This window comes from Pelobates fuscus, chromosome 8 (genome assembly GCF_036172605.1).
Source record: "Pelobates fuscus isolate aPelFus1 chromosome 8, aPelFus1.pri, whole genome shotgun sequence".
NCBI classification, from domain to species: domain Eukaryota; kingdom Metazoa; phylum Chordata; class Amphibia; order Anura; family Pelobatidae; genus Pelobates; species Pelobates fuscus.
The window spans coordinates 178,441,693-178,460,834 of NC_086324.1; the positions used below are offsets into that span (position 1 = coordinate 178,441,693).

A 19,142-nucleotide genomic window follows, 5' to 3' on the forward strand; every position below is an offset into this window, starting at 1 on the left:
CATATTGCACCCCCTCTCTGTGTAACGTACTCCCCCTGTACATAGAGCACCCCCTCACTGTGTAACGTACTCCCCCTGTACATAGAGCACCCCCTCTCTGTGTAATGTACTCCCCCTGTACATAGAGCACCCCCTCTCTGTGTAATGTACTCCCCCTGTACATAGAACACCCCTCTCTGTGTAATGTACTCCCCCTGTACATAGAGCACCCCCTCTCTGTGTAACGTACTCCCCCTGTACATAGAGCACCCCCTCTCTGTGTAATGTACTCCCCCTGTACATAGAGCACCCTCTCTCTGTGTAATGTACTCCCCCTGTACATAGAGCACCCCCTCTCTGTGTAACGTACTCCCCCTTTACATAGAGCACCCCCTCACTGTGTAACGTACTCCCCCTGTACATAGAGCACCCCCTCTCTGTGTAACGTACTCCCCCTGTACATAGAGCACCCCCTCTCTGTGTAATGTACTCCCCCTGTACATAGAGCACCCCTCTCTGTGTAATGTACTCCCCCTGTACATAGAGCACCCCCTCTCTGTGTAACGTACTCCCCCTGTACATAGAGCACCCCCTCTCTGTGTAATGTACTCCCCCTGTACATAGAGCACCCCCTCTCTGTGTAATGTACTCCCCCTGTACATAGAGCACCCCCTCTCTGTGTAACGTACTCCCCCTGTACATAGAGCACCCCCTCTCTGTGTAATGTACTCCCCCTGTACATAGAGCACCCCCTCTCTGTGTAACGTACTCCGCCTGTACATAGAGCACCCCCTCTCTGTGTAATGTACTCCCCCTGTACATAGAGCACCCCCTCTCTGTGTAACGTACTCCCCCTGTACATAGAGCACCCTCTCTCTGTGTAATGTACTCCCCCTGTATATAGAGCACCCCCTCACTGTGTAACGTACTCCCCCTGTACATATTGCACCCCCTCTCTGTGTAACGTACTCCCCCTGTACATATTGCGCCCCCTCTCTGTGTAATGTACTCCCCCTGTACATAGAGCACCCCCTCTCTGTGTAACGTACTCCCCTGTACATAGAGCACCCCCTCTCTGTGTAACGTACTCCCCCTGCACATAGAGCACCCCCTCACTGTGTAACGTACTCCCCCTGTACATATTGCACCCCCTCTCTGTGTAACGTACTCCCCCAGTACATAGAGCACCCACTCTCTGTGTAACGTACTCCCCCTGTACATAGAGCACCCCCTCTCTGTGTAACGTACTCCCCCTGTACATAGAGCACCCCCTCACTGTGTAACGTACTCCCCCTGTACATAGAGCACCCCCTCTCTGTGTAACGTACTCCCCCTGTACATAGAGCACCCCCTCTCTGTGTAATGTACTCCCCCTGTACATAGAGCACCCCCTCTCTGTGTAATGTACTCCCCCTGTACATAGAGCACCCCCTCTCTGTACATAGAGAACCCCCTCTCTGTGTAATGTACTCCCCCTGTACATAGAGCACCCCCTCTCTGTACATAGATGTAACGGATCGCCTGGCACCCCGACTTGGTACCTCCGTTAATGTTCGGTAGTTTCACTCAATATAATGAATGGAGTGATTCTACCGAACAATCAGCTGAATGCTGCATACATATCACCCAGGCTAAACTTAACACATGAATACATATACAATATTACAGGCAGCACACTAGAACATGCTTCACAGTCTTAAAGGGACAGTAGTCCCAAAAGTCCCAATGTGTCCATAGATGCTGTTAAAAGGGCCAGTAGCAGCAATATACAGTACAATATGCCCAAATATAAATCTTTAAGTGTACCAATTTTCCAGGGGCCATAGTCAGCAGGTAAGAGGCAGGCAGCCAGGCCCCTCCAATGTCCAGTGGCGAGGTGGGTTCCGCCACATTTCTCCCCTTTCCCATTTAGACTATCCAGACTCCAGACCTCCAGTCGGTCTGGGGCTCTGATAGTCGGCTGGCTGTCCTTACAGGGGGTAGTTGTCCAGATGGCCCCCTGCCACTCGTGTCCAGTTGTAAGTCCAAGGCTTGGGGAAAAAGTAACCAGGGTGTCCTCTCCCCTGGTTGAACACAGCTGTTGTTGGGGAAAAACGACTGTCTCCCCTTCCGATATTTTGTCTGGCTGTTGTGGACTAGGATCGACTGTCCCTATCCCCAGTGGTGTAGGTGCAGAGACTACGGTCCCATCTGCACGGTTGTGGGGTTTACTGTCTCCCCTTGGTGTGCTAAGCTGCCGCTGGGGAGAGGGGATGACAAACTCCTCTCCCTGAACCGTAGACTGCCGCTGGGGAGCAAGGACGGCTCCTTCAGCTCCCTGTAACTTGGGCACAGAGACCACGGTCCCATCTGTGCTGTTGTGGGGCTTACTGTCTCCCCTTGGTGAGCTGTGCTGCTGCTGGGGAGAGGGAATAACAACCTCCTCTCCCTGAACCGTAGACTGCCGCTGGGGAGCAAGGACATCTCCTTCAGCTCCCTGTAGCTTGGGCACAGAGACCACGGTCCCATCTGTGCTGGTGTGGGGCTTACTGTCTCCCCTTGGTGTGTTAGGCTGCCGCTGGGGAGGGAGGACGCTGCTCTCCTCTCCCTGCACTTTACTGATCCGCCGCTGGGGAGAGGTGGTAGCAAGCTCCTCTCCCCTACATACTTCTATACTCTGTGGAGGGAGACCGACTGTCTCTACTCCCAATACAGTGTCCTGCTGCTGGGGAAAGGAGACTGGGCTCTCTCTTCCCTGCTGGACACTCTGCTGCCGGGGAATGGAGACTGGGCTCCCAATTCCCAACAAATCACACTGCCACTGGGGAGGGAGGACGGCCCCTTCAGCTCCCTGTAACTTGGGCACAGAGACCACGGTCCCATCTGTGCTGGTGTGGGGCTTACAGTCTCCCCCTGGTACATTAAGCTGCCGCTGGGGAGAGGTGGTAACCAGCTCCTCTCCCATTAGAACACTCTGCCCATTGATGATCCGCCGCTGGGGAGAGGTGGTAACAATCTCCTCTCCCATTAGAACACTCTGCCCATTGATGATCTGCCGCTGGGGAGAGGAGGTAACAATCTCCTCTCCCATGCCTACTTTCAGTCTTTGTGGAGGGAGACCGACTGTCTCTCCTCCCAATTCAGTGTCCTGCTGCTGGGGAACGGAGACTGGGCTCTCTATTCCCAAAAAATCACGCTGCTGCTGGGGGGTAGGACCAACTACCTCTGCCCCCTGTAACTCAGCCTGCCGCTGGGGAGGGAGGACGCTGCTCTCCTCTCCCTGCACTTCACACTGCCGCTGGGGATCTGGGCCGACTGCCCAGCATCCCTGTAGGGCCGGTAGAGAGACTGCAGTCCCATAACCACCTGCCATCTGTGGGTCTTCCCAGGACCAACCCGTGAGGCCCCTCAACATTTGTGAGTAAGGGCCACCTGCTTCCTCACCTGGCAACTCTGGCTGCTGCTGGGGATCTGGGCCGGTTGCCCAGCATCCCGGTGGAGAGACCTTGGTCCCATCTCTACCTGCCTGTTGTGGTTCCTCACAGGACCAGTCTATGAGGACCCCCACTTCGGGTTCCTCCCGCCGCCTCAGGGAAAGATGGCTAACCTCCTCGGATGCAGCCTCTACTCGGCTGCTGTAACGCTCCTGCTGCTGAGCATACTTCCTCTCTTTCGCCAACCGGAATTCTCGGTCCAGCCTTGTGTTTCGCTCAGCCATGACCTGGTTCCAGATCACCCGGCGTGTCTCCATGGGTATATCATCCCCATACTCGGCCACTCGCTGCCTCACCTCGGCCAGCCAATCATCTCCAGAGCCAGAACCTTCCATACTTGTCTGCTCCCAGGGGTGCTGCACGACTGCTAGCGTTGCCCTCAATTTGTAAATCCAAACAGTGTCTCTGAGCTGCTTTACCTCACACTAGGACGCCATCCCACCGCTTGCCACCAATGTAACGGATCGCCTGGCACCCCGACTTGGTACCTCCGTTAATGGATGCTCCTAGTGCTTCCTGAGGACTCCAAGCACTCTGGCAGACACCATAATCACCGAATCCGAGAAACCTTTAAATTCTCCCAAGCGTATGAATGCTGTAGACCATTGAATAGGAACCATACGAATAGGCTTGTACTCCTAGCAGTCAACTGGAACAGCATACATTAAATCCTTCCCCCAATAATGAGACGACACATCACTTTGAGGGTAAAACAGGAACTCAGGACTGGCTCATCCAGCCTGGCTTTTATTCACAAACAGGTACATACAGGACACTCCCAGGGGGAGGATGATATTGACCAATCACATGGATGTACCTCCCACACATTTCCTCCCCTTAGATTACCACTTAACCCAATTATACAGTACACACTTTTCCCCAATTCCTGGATGTACCCCAAAAACAGGGGGTACACCTTTAAATCCAGCATCGCTGGATAGCCCTTATTCAGGGGGACAACATATCCAAAATGCAAGTAATTCGGATGAATGGTTCGTGAGATATGGGGTTCCAAAGATTTGACCGACCGCATGGGTAAAGTATCCGAAAACAGTTCCATGCATTTTGGCCCTGCGGTCGGTCACAAACAAGGGAATGAAAACAGGCGAATTGCCTGTGTTATAGAGCCTGGAGAGGGTTTGAATGAATTCCCTTGTTTATGGGGTTCTTTCTACCGAACGGCGGGTCATTCGGTAGTTTCCATACGAATTTCTGGAAGTATGGAGGTCTCAGCGGTGTTTGCCTAGTCAAGTGTCCGATTTTAGTTCCAGACACTCGACGGCAAAACACCGCTGTTCGGTAGTTTAAGATGGCCGCCGCCACGTGTTTGTTTCCCGAATGGCGGCCACCCAGAGGACAAAGACTACATTACACTGATTGCCAATTACCCGTTTGCAACATTGTTGCAAACTGTAATTGGAGGCACACTTATTCCTGGGTGGTCTGGTTGTTCGGTAGTTTCACTCAATATAATGAATGGAGTGATTCTACCGAACAATCAGTGAATGCTGCATACATATCCCAGGTTAAACTTAACACATGAATACATATACAATATTACAGGCAGCACACTAGAACATGCTTCACAGTCTTAAAGGGACAGTAGTCCCAAAAGTCCCAATGTGTCCATAGATGCTGTTAAAAGGGCCAGTAGCAGCAATATACAGTACAATATGCCCAAATATAAATCTTTAAGTGTACCAATTTTCCAGGGGCCATAGTCAGCAGGTAAGAGGCAGGCAGCCAGGCCCCTCCAATGTCCAGTGGCGAGGTGGGTTCCGCCACAATAGAGAACCCCCTCTCTGTGTAATGTACTCCCCCTGTACATAGAGCACCCCCTCTCTGTACATAGAGAACCCCCTCTCTGTGTAATGTACTCCCCCTGTACATAGAGCACCCCCTCTCTGTGTAATGTACTCCCCCTGTACATAGAGCACCCCCTCTCTGTGTAACGTACTCCCCCTGTACATAGAGCACCCCCTCTCTGTATAACGTACTCCCCCTGTACATAGAGCACCCCCTCTCTGTGTAACGTACTCCCCCTGTACATAGAGCACCCCCTCTCTGTGTAACGTACTCCCCCTGTACATAGAGCACCCCCTCTCTGTGTAACGTACTCCCCCTGTACATAGAGCACCCCCTCTCTGTGTAACGTACTCCCCCTGTACATAGAGCACCCCCTCTCTGTGTAACGTACTCCCCCTGTACATAGAGCACCCCCCTCTCTGTGTAACGTACTCCCCCTGTACATAGAGCACCCCCTCTCTGTGTAACGTACTCCCCCTATACATAGAGCACCCCCCTCTCTGTGTAACGTACTCCCCCTGTACATAGAGCACCCCCTCTCTGTGTAACGTACTCCCCCTGTACATAGAGCACCCCCCTCTCTGTGTAACATAATCTCCCTGTACATAGAGCACCCACTCTCTGTGTAACGTACTCCCCCTGTACATAGAGCACCCCCTCTCTGTGTAACGTACTCCCCCTGTACATAGAGCACCCCCTCTCTGTGTAATGTACTCCCCCTGTACATAGAGCACCCCCTCTCTGTGTAACGTACTCCCCTGTACATAGAGCACCCCCTCACTGTGTAACGTACTCCCCCTGTACATAGAGCACCCCCTCTCTGTGTAATGTACTCCCCCTGTACATAGAACACCCCTCACTGTGTAACGTACTCCCCCTGTACATAGAGCACCCCCCTCTCTGTGTAACGTACTCCCCCTGTACATAGAGCACCCCCTCTCTGTGTAACGTACTCCCCCTGTACATAGAGCACCCCCTCTCTGTGTAACGTACTCCCCCTGTACATAGAGCACCCCCTCTCTGTGTAACGTACTCCCCCTATACATAGAGCACCCCCCTCTCTGTATAACGTACTCCCCCTGTACATAGAGCACCCCCTCTCTGTGTAACGTACTCCCCCTGTACATAGAGCACCCCCCTCTCTGTGTAACGTACTCCCCCTGTACATAGAGCACCCCCTCTCTGTGTAACGTACTCCCCCTGTACATAGAGCACCCCCTCTCTGTGTAATGTACTCCCCCTGTACATAGAGCACCCCCTCTCTGTGTAACGTACTCCCCCTGTACATAGAGCACCCCCTCTCTGTGTAACGTACTCCCCCTGTACATAGAGCACCCCCTCTCTGTGTAATGTACTACCCCTGTACATAGAGCACCCCCCTCTCTGTGTAACGTACTCCCCCTGTACATAGAGCACCCCCTCTCTGTGTAACGTACTCCCCCTGTACATAGAGCACCCCCTCTCTGTGTAATGTACTACCCCTGTACATAGAGCACCCCCTCTCTGTGTAACGTACTCCCCCTGTACATAGAGCACCCCCTCTCTGTAAATTCTACCCCCACTTTCTTTTCTCCTCTCTGTATGAATCAGTAAAGTGAGTGTGTAATAAGGAGGCAGATTTAGCTATTGCCATGTAATAATTATATTTATTGATGGGCTCAGTTAATGTTTCTCATTGTGGAGTTCGTAGCCTTTGGGTAGTGCGTTGCTATGAGGATTGTGGAACAGACTGTGATTTCCATCACCCCACGGGAACGGCTGAGAGAGAGAGAGAGAGAGAGAGAGAGAGAGAGTTTTAAATGATGGGTAATATCTCTATATATCACTGCGTTATACGATGTGTAATATCATTCTGTGTCACACTGCGTTATATGATGTGTAATATCTATCTGTCACACTGCGTTATACGATGTGTAATATCATTCTGTGTCACACTGCGTTATACGATGTGTAATATCATTCTGTGTCACACTGCAGTATATGATGTGTAATATCTTTCTGTGTCACACTGCGTTATACGATGTGTAATATCTTTCTGTGTCACACTGCGTTATACGATGTCTAATATCTTTCTGTGTCACTGTCTGTTATACGATGTGTAATATCTTTCCGTATCACACTGCGTTATACAATGTGTAATATCTTTCTGTGCCACTGTCCGTTATATGATGTGTAATATATTTCTGTGTCACTGTCCGTTATATGATGTGTAATATGTTTCTGTGTCACACTGCGTTATACGTTGTGTAATACTGTGTCACACTGCGTTATACGATGTGTAATATCTTTCTGTGTCACACTGCGTTATACGAGGTGTAATATGTTTCTGTGTCACTGTCCGTTATACGATGTGTAATATCTTTCTGTGTCATTGTCCGTTATATGATGTGTAATATCTTTCTGTGTCATTGTCCGTTATACGATGTGTAATATATTTCTGTGTCACTGTCCGTTATACGATGTGTAATATGTTTCTGGGTCACACTGCGTTATACGATGTGTGATATCTTTCTGTGTCAGTGCGTTATACGAATATCTTTCTGTGTCTCTGTCCGTTATACGATGTGTAATATGTTTCTGTGTCACTGTCCGTTATACGATGTGTAATATCTTTCTGTGTCACTGTCTGTTATACGATGTGTAATATCTTTCTGTGTCACTGTCCATTATGCAATGTGTAATATCTTTCTGTGTCACTGTCAATTATACGATGTGTAATATCTTTCTGTGTCACTGTCTGTTATACGATGTGTAATATCTTTCTGTGTCACTGTCCATTATGCAATGTGTAATATCTTTCTGTGTCACTGTCCATTATGCAATGTGTAATATCTTTCTGTGTCACTGTCCGTTATACGATGTGTAATATCTTTCTGCGTCACTGTCCATTATGCAATGTGTAATATCTTTCTGTCTCACATTGTGTTATACGATGTGTTATATCTTTCTGTGTCACTGTCCGTTATACGATGTGTAATATCTTTCTGTGTCACTGTCCATTATACGATGTGTAATATATTTCTGTCTCACACTGCGTTAGGCGATGTGTAATATCTTTCTGTGTCACACTGCGTTATACGATGTGTAATATGTTTCTGTGTCACTGTCCGTTATACGATGTGTAATATCTTTCTGTGTCACACTGCGTTATACGATGTGTAATATCTTTCTGTGTCACACTGCGTTATACAATGTGTAATATCTTTCTGTGTCACTGTCCATTATGCAATGTGTAATATCTTTCTGTGTCACTGTCAATTATATGATGTGTAATATCTTTCTGTGTCACTGTCTGTTATACGATGTGTAATATCTTTCTGTGTCACTGTCCATTATGCAATTTGTAATATCTTTCTGTGTCACTGTCCATTATGCAATGTGTAATATCTTTCTGTGTCACTGTCAATTATACGATGTGTAATATATTTCTGTGTCACTGTCCGTTATACTATGTGTAATATATTTCTGCGTCACTGTCCATTATACGATGTGTAATATATTTCTGTGTCACTGTCCATTATGCAATGTGTAATATCTTTCTGTGTCACTGTCAATTTTACGATGTGTAATATCTTTCTGTCTCACATTGTGTTATACGATGTGTTATATCTTTCTGTGTCACTGTCCGTTATACGATGTGTAATATCTTTCTGTGTCACTGTCCATTATACGATGTGTAATATATTTCTGTCTCACACTGCGTTAGGCGATGTGTAATATCTTTCTGTGTCACACTGCGTTATACGATGTGTAATATGTTTCTGTGTCACTGTCCGTTATACGATGTGTAATATCTTTCTGTGTCACACTGCGTTATACGATGTGTAATATCTTTCTGTGTCACACTGCGTTATACAATGTGTAATATCTTTCTGTGTCACTGTCCGTTATACGATGTGTAATATCTTTCTGTGTCACTGTCCTTTATACGATGTGTAATATCTTTCTGTGTCACTGTCCGTTATACGATGTGTAATATCTTTCTGTGACACTGTCCGTTATACGATGTGTAATATCTTTCTGCGTCACTGTCCGTTATACGATATGTAATATGTTTCTGTGTCAGTGTCCTTTATACGATGTGTAATATTTTTCTGTGTCAGTGTCCGTTATACGATATGTAATATGTTTCTGTGTCACTGTCCGTTATACGATGTGTAATATCTTTCTGTGTCAGTGTCCATTATACGATGTGTAATATCTTTCTGTGTCACTGTCCATTATGCAATGTGTAATATCTTTCCGTATCACACTGCGTTATACAATGTGTAATATCTTTCTGTGCCACTGTCCGTTATATGATGTGTAATATATTTCTGTGTCACTGTCCGTTATATGATGTGTAATATGTTTCTGTGTCACACTGCGTTATACGTTGTGTAATACTGTGTCACACTGCGTTATACGATGTGTAATATCTTTCTGTGTCACACTGCGTTATACGAGGTGTAATATGTTTCTGTGTCACTGTCCGTTATACGATGTGTAATATCTTTCTGTGTCATTGTCCGTTATATGATGTGTAATATCTTTCTGTGTCATTGTCCGTTATACGATGTGTAATATATTTCTGTGTCACTGTCCGTTATACGATGTGTAATATGTTTCTGGGTCACACTGCGTTATACGATGTGTGATATCTTTCTGTGTCAGTGCGTTATACGAATATCTTTCTGTGTCTCTGTCCGTTATACGATGTGTAATATGTTTCTGTGTCACTGTCCGTTATACGATGTGTAATATCTTTCTGTGTCACTGTCTGTTATACGATGTGTAATATCTTTCTGTGTCACTGTCCATTATGCAATGTGTAATATCTTTCTGTGTCACTGTCCATTATGCAATGTGTAATATCTTTCTGTGTCACTGTCCGTTATACGATGTGTAATATCTTTCTGCGTCACTGTCCATTATGCAATGTGTAATATCTTTCTGTCTCACATTGTGTTATACGATGTGTTATATCTTTCTGTGTCACTGTCCGTTATACGATGTGTAATATCTTTCTGTGTCACTGTCCATTATACGATGTGTAATATATTTCTGTCTCACACTGCGTTAGGCGATGTGTAATATCTTTCTGTGTCACACTGCGTTATACGATGTGTAATATGTTTCTGTGTCACTGTCCGTTATACGATGTGTAATATCTTTCTGTGTCACACTGCGTTATACGATGTGTAATATCTTTCTGTGTCACACTGCGTTATACAATGTGTAATATCTTTCTGTGTCACTGTCCATTATGCAATGTGTAATATCTTTCTGTGTCACTGTCAATTATATGATGTGTAATATCTTTCTGTGTCACTGTCTGTTATACGATGTGTAATATCTTTCTGTGTCACTGTCCATTATGCAATTTGTAATATCTTTCTGTGTCACTGTCCATTATGCAATGTGTAATATCTTTCTGTGTCACTGTCAATTATACGATGTGTAATATTTTTCTGTGTCACTGTCCGTTATACTATGTGTAATATCTTTCTGCGTCACTGTCCATTATACGATGTGTAATATATTTCTGTGTCACTGTCCATTATGCAATGTGTAATATCTTTCTGTGTCACTGTCAATTTTACGATGTGTAATATCTTTCTGTCTCACATTGTGTTATACGATGTGTTATATCTTTCTGTGTCACTGTCCGTTATACGATGTGTAATATCTTTCTGTGTCACTGTCCATTATACGATGTGTAATATATTTCTGTCTCACACTGCGTTAGGCGATGTGTAATATCTTTCTGTGTCACACTGCGTTATACGATGTGTAATATGTTTCTGTGTCACTGTCCGTTATACGATGTGTAATATCTTTCTGTGTCACACTGCGTTATACGATGTGTAATATCTTTCTGTGTCACACTGCGTTATACAATGTGTAATATCTTTCTGTGTCACTGTCCGTTATACGATGTGTAATATCTTTCTGTGTCACTGTCCTTTATACGATGTGTAATATCTTTCTTTGTCACTGTCCGTTATACGATGTGTAATATCTTTCTGTGACACTGTCCGTTATACGATGTGTAATATGTTTCTGTGTCAGTGTCCGTTATACGATGTGTAATATCTTTCTGTGTCAGTGTCCGTTATACGATATGTAATATGTTTCTGTGTCAGTGTCCGTTATACGATGTGTAATATCTTTCTGTGTCAGTGTCCGTTATACGATGTGTAATATCTTTCTGCGTCACTGTCCGTTATACGATGTGTAATATCTTTCTGTGTCAGTGTCCGTTATACGATGTGTAATATGTTTCTGTGTCAGTGCCCGTTATACGATGTGTAATATTTTTCTGTGTCAGTGTCCGTTATACGATGTGTAATATTTTTCTGTGTCACTGTCCGTTATACGATGTGTAATATCTTTCTGTGTCACTGTCCGTTATACGATGTGTAATATCTTTCTGTGTCACTGTCCGTTATACGATGTGTAATATCTTTCTGCGTCACTGTCCATTATACGATGTGTAATATATTTCTGTCTCACACTGCTTTAGGCGATGTGTAATATCTTTCTGTGTCACACTGCATTATACGATGTGTAATATGTTTCTGTGTCACTGTCCGTTATACGATGTGTAATATCTTTCTGTGTCACACTGCGTTATACGATGTGTAATATCTTTCTGTGTCACACTGCGTTATACAATGTGTAATATCTTTCTGTGTCACTGTCCGTTATACGATGTGTAATATCTTTCTGTGTCACTGTCCGTTATACGATGTGTAATATCTTTCTGTGACACTGTCAGTTATACGATGTGTAATATGTTTCTGTGTCAGTGTTCGTTATACGATGTGTAATATCTTTCTGTGTCAGTGTCCGTTATACGATGTGTAATATCTTTCTGCGTCACTGTCCGTTATACGATGTGTAATATCTTTCTGTGTCAGTGTCCGTTATACGATGTGTAATATGTTTCTGTGTCAGTGTCCGTTATACGATGTGTAATATTTTTCTGTGTCAGTGTCCATTATACGATGTGTAATATCTTTCTGTGTCACTGTCCGTTATACGATGTGTAATATCTTTCTGTGTCACTGTCCGTTATACGATGTGTAATATCTTTCTGCGTCACTGTCCGTTATACGATGTGTAATATCTTTCTGCGTCACTGTCCGTTATACGATATGTAATATGTTTCTGTGTCAGTGTCCGTTATACGATGTGTAATATTTTTCTGTGTCAGTGTCCGTTATACGATATGTAATATGTTTCTGTGTCACTGTCCGTTATACGATGTGTAATATCTTTCTGTGTCAGTGTCCATTATACGATGTGTAATATCTTTCTGTGTCACTGTCCGTTATACGATGTGTAATATCTTTCTGTGTCACTGTCCGTTATACGATGTGTAATATCTTTCTGTGCCACTGTCCGTTATACGATGTGTAATATGTTTCTGTGTCAGTGTCCGTTATACGATGTGTAATATCTTTCTGTGTCAGTGTCCGTTATACGATATGTAATATGTTTCTGTGTCAGTGTCCGTTATACGATATGTAATATGTTTCTGTGTCAGTGTCCGTTATACGATGTGTAATATTTTTCTGTGTCATTGTCCGTTATACGATATGTAATATGTTTCTGTGTCACTGTCCGTTATACGATATGTAATATGTTTCTGTGCCACTGTCCGTTATACGATGTGTAATATCTTTCTGTGTCAGTGTCCATTATACGATGTGTAATATCTTTCTGCGTCACTGTCCGTTATACAATAGAAGATTGGCGGTGCAGAGGTGTTCACTAATCGCAGTTTTCCTCGCTATTGATAGATTCATAGTATGATTGCAATGTATACTTACCTTGGAGCGTATTCGCAGGTGGTCATAGGCTACAAACTCTGGGGACTTGTGGGGGTGATTTTGTTGTTTGAGCCAGGCGTTGAGCATACAAATCCCCACGCCAGGTAACGCCACTACAAACGCCAAGATCTTCCAGGTGCGTGCTGCACAAGGAGGGAGAACAGGGTCCGTCAACAACTTCTAATTTGAAGGGCTAAAAGGAACAGGGGGTCCTAAAGGGGATATGGTGGGAGGAGAACGGGTTTGGATTTGTACGGTTATACAGAGGATGGTCTTGTTATAGAGAGGTCAGAGTTTTATACAGAGGATGGTCTTGTTATATAGAGGTCAGAGTGTTATACAGAGGATGGTCTTGTTATGGAGAGGTCAGGGTGTTGTTATACAGAGGATGGTCTTGTTATAAAGAGGTCAGAGTATTATACAGAGGATGGTCTTGTTATAGAGAGGTCAGAGTGTTATACAGAGGATGGTCTTGTTATGGAGAGGTCAGAGTGTTATACAGAGGATGGTCTTGTTATAGAGATGTCAGAGTGTTGTTATACAGAGGATGGTCTTGTTATGGAGAGGTCAGAGTGTTGTTATACAGAGGATGGTCTTGTTTTAAAGAGGTCAGAGTGTTATACATAGGATGGTCTTGTTATAGAGAGGTCAGAGTGTTATACAGAGGATGGTCTTGTTATGGAGAGGTCAGCGTGTTGTTATACAGAGGATGGTCTTGTTATGGAGAGGTCAGAGTGTTATACATAGGATGGTCTTATTTTAGAGAGGTCAAAGTGTTATATAGAGGATGGTCTTGTTATATAGAGGTCAGAGTGTTGTTATACAGAGGATGGTCTTGTTTTAAAGAGGTCAGAGTGTTATACAGAGGATGGTCTTGTTATAGAGATGTCAGAGTGTTATACAGAGGATGGTCTTGTTATGGAGAGGTCAGAGTGTTGTTATACAGAGGATGGTCTTGTTATAGAGATGTCAGAGTGTTATACATAGGATGGTCTTATTTTAGAGAGGTCAAAGTGTTATATAGAGGATGGTCTTGTTATATAGAGGTCAGAGTGTTGTTATACAGAGGATGGTCTTGTTTTAAAGAGGTCAGAGTGTTATACATAGGATGGTCTTGTTATAGAGAGGTCAGAGTGTTATACAGAGGATGGTCTTGTTATAGAGATGTCAGAGTGTTATACAGAGGATGGTCTTGTTATGGAGAGGTCAGAGTGTTGTTATACAGAGGATGGTCTTGTTATGGAGAGGTCAGAGTGTTATACATAGGATGGTCTTGTTATAGAGAGGTCAGAGTGTTATACAGAGGATGGTCTTATTTTAGAGAGGTCAAAGTGTTATACAGAGGATGGTCTTATTTTAGAGAGGTCAAAGTGTTATATAGAGGATGGTCTTGTTATATAGAGGTCAGAGTAGTGTTATACAGAGGATGGTCTTGTTATAGAGAGGTCAGAGTGTTGTTATACAGAGGATGGTTTTGTTATAGAGAGGTCGGAGTGTTATACAGATGGTCTTGTTATAGAGAGGTCAGAGTGTTATATAGAGGATGGTCTTGTTATATAGAGGTCAGAGTAGTGTTATACAGAGGATGGTCTTGTTATAGAGAGGTCAGAGTGTTGTTATACAGAGGATGGTCTTGTTATGGAGAGGTCAGAGTGTTATACATAGGATGGTCTTGTTATAGAGAGGTCAGAGTGTTATACAGAGGATGGTCTTATTTTAGAGAGGTCAAAGTGTTATACAGAGGATGGTCTTATTTTAGAGAGGTCAAAGTGTTATATAGAGGATGGTCTTGTTATATAGAGGTCAGAGTAGTGTTATACAGAGGATGGTCTTGTTATAGAGAGGTCAGAGTGTTGTTATACAGAGGATGGTTTTGTTATAGAGAGGTCGGAGTGTTATACAGATGGTCTTGTTATAGAGAGGTCAAAGTGTTATATAGAGGATGGTCTTGTTATATAGAGGTCAGAGTGTTGTTATACAGAGGATGGTCTTGTTATAGAGAGGTCAGAGTGTTGTTATACAGAGGATGGTTTTGTTATAGAGAGGTCAGAGTGTTATACAGAGGATGGTCTTGTTTTAGAGAGGTCAGAGTGTTATACATAGGATGGTCTTGTTATAGAGAGGTCAGAGTGTTATATAGAGGATGGTCTTGTTATAGAGAGGTCAGAGTGTTATACAGAGGGTCTTGTTATAGAGAGGTCAGAGTGTTGTTATAGAGAGGATGGTCTTGTTATAGGGAGGTCAGAGTGTTATACCGAGGATGGTCTTGTTATAGAGAGGTCAGAGTGTTGTTATACAGAGGATGGTTTTGTTATAGAGAGGTCCGAGTGTTATACAGAGGATGGTCTTGTTATAGAGAGGTCAGAGTGTTGTTATACAGATGATGTCTTGTTATAGAGAGGTCAGAGTGTTATACAGATGGTCTTGTTATAGAGAGGTCAGAGTGTTATACAGAGGGTGGTCTTGTTATAGAGAGGTCAGAGTGTTGTTATACAGAGGATGGTTTTGTTATAGAGAGGTCAGAGTGTTGTTATACAGAGGATGGTTTTGTTATAGGGAGGAAGCAGGAGATTGTAATCATAATGAAGTATCCTCAGTGATACCTACCCCCACCTCCATGACCCTGTGCAGGAGAACCACTCTGGATGTGTCTTGTGAACTGGCTAGTCAGTCGGGCCCCTGTGTTGGTTAGGAGGCCCCGGACACCGGTGCTATTCATTATTGATTTGTTGAAGAATCTTGTGTTGATACTTTGACAAGGTGACTTCTTTTGGGCCAGTAAATCACATGATCAGAGCCAGCCAGTAGCATGTGTTGGCTCTAGGTCAGACCCAGGGTCAGGTGGTCATTTCTGGGACAGGTCCAGACTAGAGGCTATTAATATCTCGGAACCTGTCTCAACCATCTTCTGCTCCTTGTCAGCCTACAAATAAATATCTCTCTACATTTAGCATTGTATCTCCTTTTTAAATGTCACTTCATTTCAACACTTCATTGAGTTATCAAAAGAAACCCACAACCATTGAATTCTAACCATCAATATTAACTCTAAACTATAACCAAAACCATCCAATTCTAACCATCAATATTAACCCTAAACTAAAACCCAAACCATTAAATTCTAACCATCAATATTAACCCTAAACTATAACCAAAACCATCCAATTCTAACCATCAATATTAACCCTAAACTAAAACCAAAACCATTAAATTCTAACCATCAATATTAACCCTAAACTAAAACCAAAACCATTAAATTCTAACCATCAATATTAACCCTAAACTATAACCAAAACATCCAATTCTAACCATCAATATTAACCCTAAACTGTAACCAAAACCATCCAATTCTAACCATCAATATTAACCCTAAACTAAAACCAAAACCATTAAATTCTAACTGTAACGGCACCCCGGGCATAAAGGGGTTAAAACCGCAGTTTAGTTGATCTTCCCCTTCCAGAGATACAGGCACAGCTACTGCAGAACACCAAACTCCCGAACTGGATACAAGGGAATGCTCCAAACTCCCGAACCGCATAAAAAATAGCACTCCAAACTCCCGAACCGGAACCTCACGAATAGCTGCTAGCAGACGAACAGGAAAAGCACCCAAGCGGCTTACACTCCTGGCAATCAGTCTCTATCAGCATACAGTAAATCCCCCCAAAGACGAGACAGAGCTCCGTGTTGTGGGTCAAGCAGTGGTCTGGTTTAATGTGGGCTACCTGCCCGGTCTGGTTTAATGTGGGCCACCTGCCCTGCCTGGTGGACACTCCCCTAGGGGACCAGATGGAATACTGGGACACAAATGGTAAAATGACCAATTACATACAGGGTTAAAACACTCCCACAGTACATTACAATCCCTCCCCTCTATCCTGGAGATAATTGGGAAGTAATCCAATTATCTCCAAGGACGGAGGCAAAACTCCATTAACCAAATGGTTACAGTAAAACACTAAAATACAATAAAATACATAATGTTACATTTGTCACATAAAAAATATACATGTAACCCATCCCCAGATAGCTGGGATCTGAACGCACAAAAGTACCGGATAGCGCTCAGATCCTATGCACACAGTCCAATCGCCGTGGAGTTAAAGGGTTCACAAAGTCTGTTCTCCATACGAATAGACTCCACGGGATGGCTATCTGGGGAAATGCTGCTCATACGGTTAAACTACCGAATGAACAGGCATTCGGTTAAATGACCGAATACAGAAGCAAGGAGGCTGACGGCTCAGTGGTGTTCGCACAAATAAGTGTCCGTTTCCAGTTCCATAGTTTGGGCGCTGAACACCGCTGGCCGTTCAGGACTTTACAATGGCCGCCGCCACGTGTTCGGCAAACGAACAAAGGCCACCCAGTATTCGTCAATTAAGCTGCGGTTAACCGCAGCTTCTGGGGGGGTCAATTGATGGCACACTCCAGCTCCCAGGTGGTCCAGTCATTCATGCGTTAGTTCGGTAGATTGAATCTACTGACCGCCGGGCAGAAAGGCACAAACAAGCCTTTTCTGCAGGGGAAAAGAAGACTTTTTAACATGGGGCCATAGTCCAGAGGCAACAGGCGGGCAACCAGGCTCCTCCAATGCAATGTGGCGAGATTGGTCTCGTCACACTAACCATCAATATTAACCCTAAACTATAACCAAAACCATCCAATTCTAACCATCAATATTAACCCCAATATTGATACAGTTAGGATTAGAGATTGTGTTATACATTGTATTACCGGTAGTGATACAGTTAGGATTAGAGATTGTGTTATACATTGTATTACTGGTAGTGATACAGTTAGGATTAGAGATTGTGTTATACATTGTATTACTGGTAGTGATACAGTTAGGATTAGAGATTGTGTTATACATTGTATTACTGGTAGTGATACAGTTAGGATTAGAGATTGTGTGATACATTGTATTAACGGCAGTGATACAGTTAGGATTAGAGATTGTGTTATACATTGTATTAACGGCAGTGATACAGTTAGGATTAGAGATTGTGTTATACATTGTATTAACGGCAGTGATACAGTTAGGATTAGAGATTGTGTGATACATTGTATTACTGGTAGTGATACAGTTAGGATTAGAGATTGTGTTATACATTGTATTACCGGCAGTGATACAGTTAGGATTAGAGATTGTGTTATACATTGTATTAACGGTAGTGATACAGTTAGGATTAGAGATTGTGTTATACATTGTATTAACGGTAGTGATACAGTTAGGATTAGAGATTGTGTTATACATTGTATTAACGGCAGTGATACAGTTAGGATTAGAGATTGTGTTATACATTGTATTACTGGCAGTGATACAGTTAGGATTAGAGATTGTGTGATACATTGTATTAACGGCAGTGATACAGTTAGGATTAGAGATTGTGTTATACATTGTATTAACGGCAGTGATACAGTTAGGATTAGAGATTGTGTTATACATTGTATTAACGGCAGTGATACAGTTAGGATTAGAGATTGTGTGATACATTGTATTACTGGTAGTGATACAGTTAGGATTAGAGATTGTGTGATACATTGTATTACTGGTAGTGATACAGTTAGGATTAGAGATTGTGTTATACATTGTATTACTGGTAGTGATACAGTTAGGATTAGAGATTGTGTTATACATTGTATTACCGGTAGTGATACAGTTAGGATTAGAGATTGTGTTATACATTGTATTAACGGCAGTGATACAGTTAGGATTAGAGATTGTGTTATACATTGTATTAACGGCAGTGATACAGTTAGGATTAGAGATTGTGTTATACATTGTATTACCGGCAGTGATACAGTTAGGATTAGAGATTGTGTTATACATTGTATTAACGGTAGTGATACAGTTAGGATTAGAGATTGTGTTATACATTGTATTAACGGTAGTGATACAGTTAGGATTAGAGATTGTGTTATACATTGTATTAACGGCAGTGATACAGTTGGGATTAGAGATTGTGTTATACATTGTATTAACGGCAGTGATACAGTTAGGATTAGAGATTGTGTTATACATTGTATTACTGGTAGTGATACAGTTAGGATTAGAGATTGT

At 43.5% G+C, this 19,142-nt stretch overlaps 1 protein-coding gene across 1 annotated transcript; it reads right to left on the reverse strand.

Annotated features, from left to right (window-relative positions):
- Positions 1-6,884: 6,884 nt before the first annotated feature.
- Positions 6,885-15,875, reverse strand: LOC134572102 (cytochrome c oxidase subunit 6A, mitochondrial-like). Its single transcript, XM_063430922.1, has 3 exons — positions 15,683-15,875; positions 13,076-13,218; positions 6,885-7,016 (listed from the first exon to the last, which is right to left on the reverse strand). Exons 1-3 carry the CDS (start codon positions 15,792-15,794, stop codon positions 6,921-6,923), a joined length of 351 nt encoding a protein of 116 aa, XP_063286992.1. The 5' UTR covers positions 15,795-15,875; the 3' UTR covers positions 6,885-6,920.
- Positions 15,876-19,142: the final 3,267 nt, after the last annotated feature.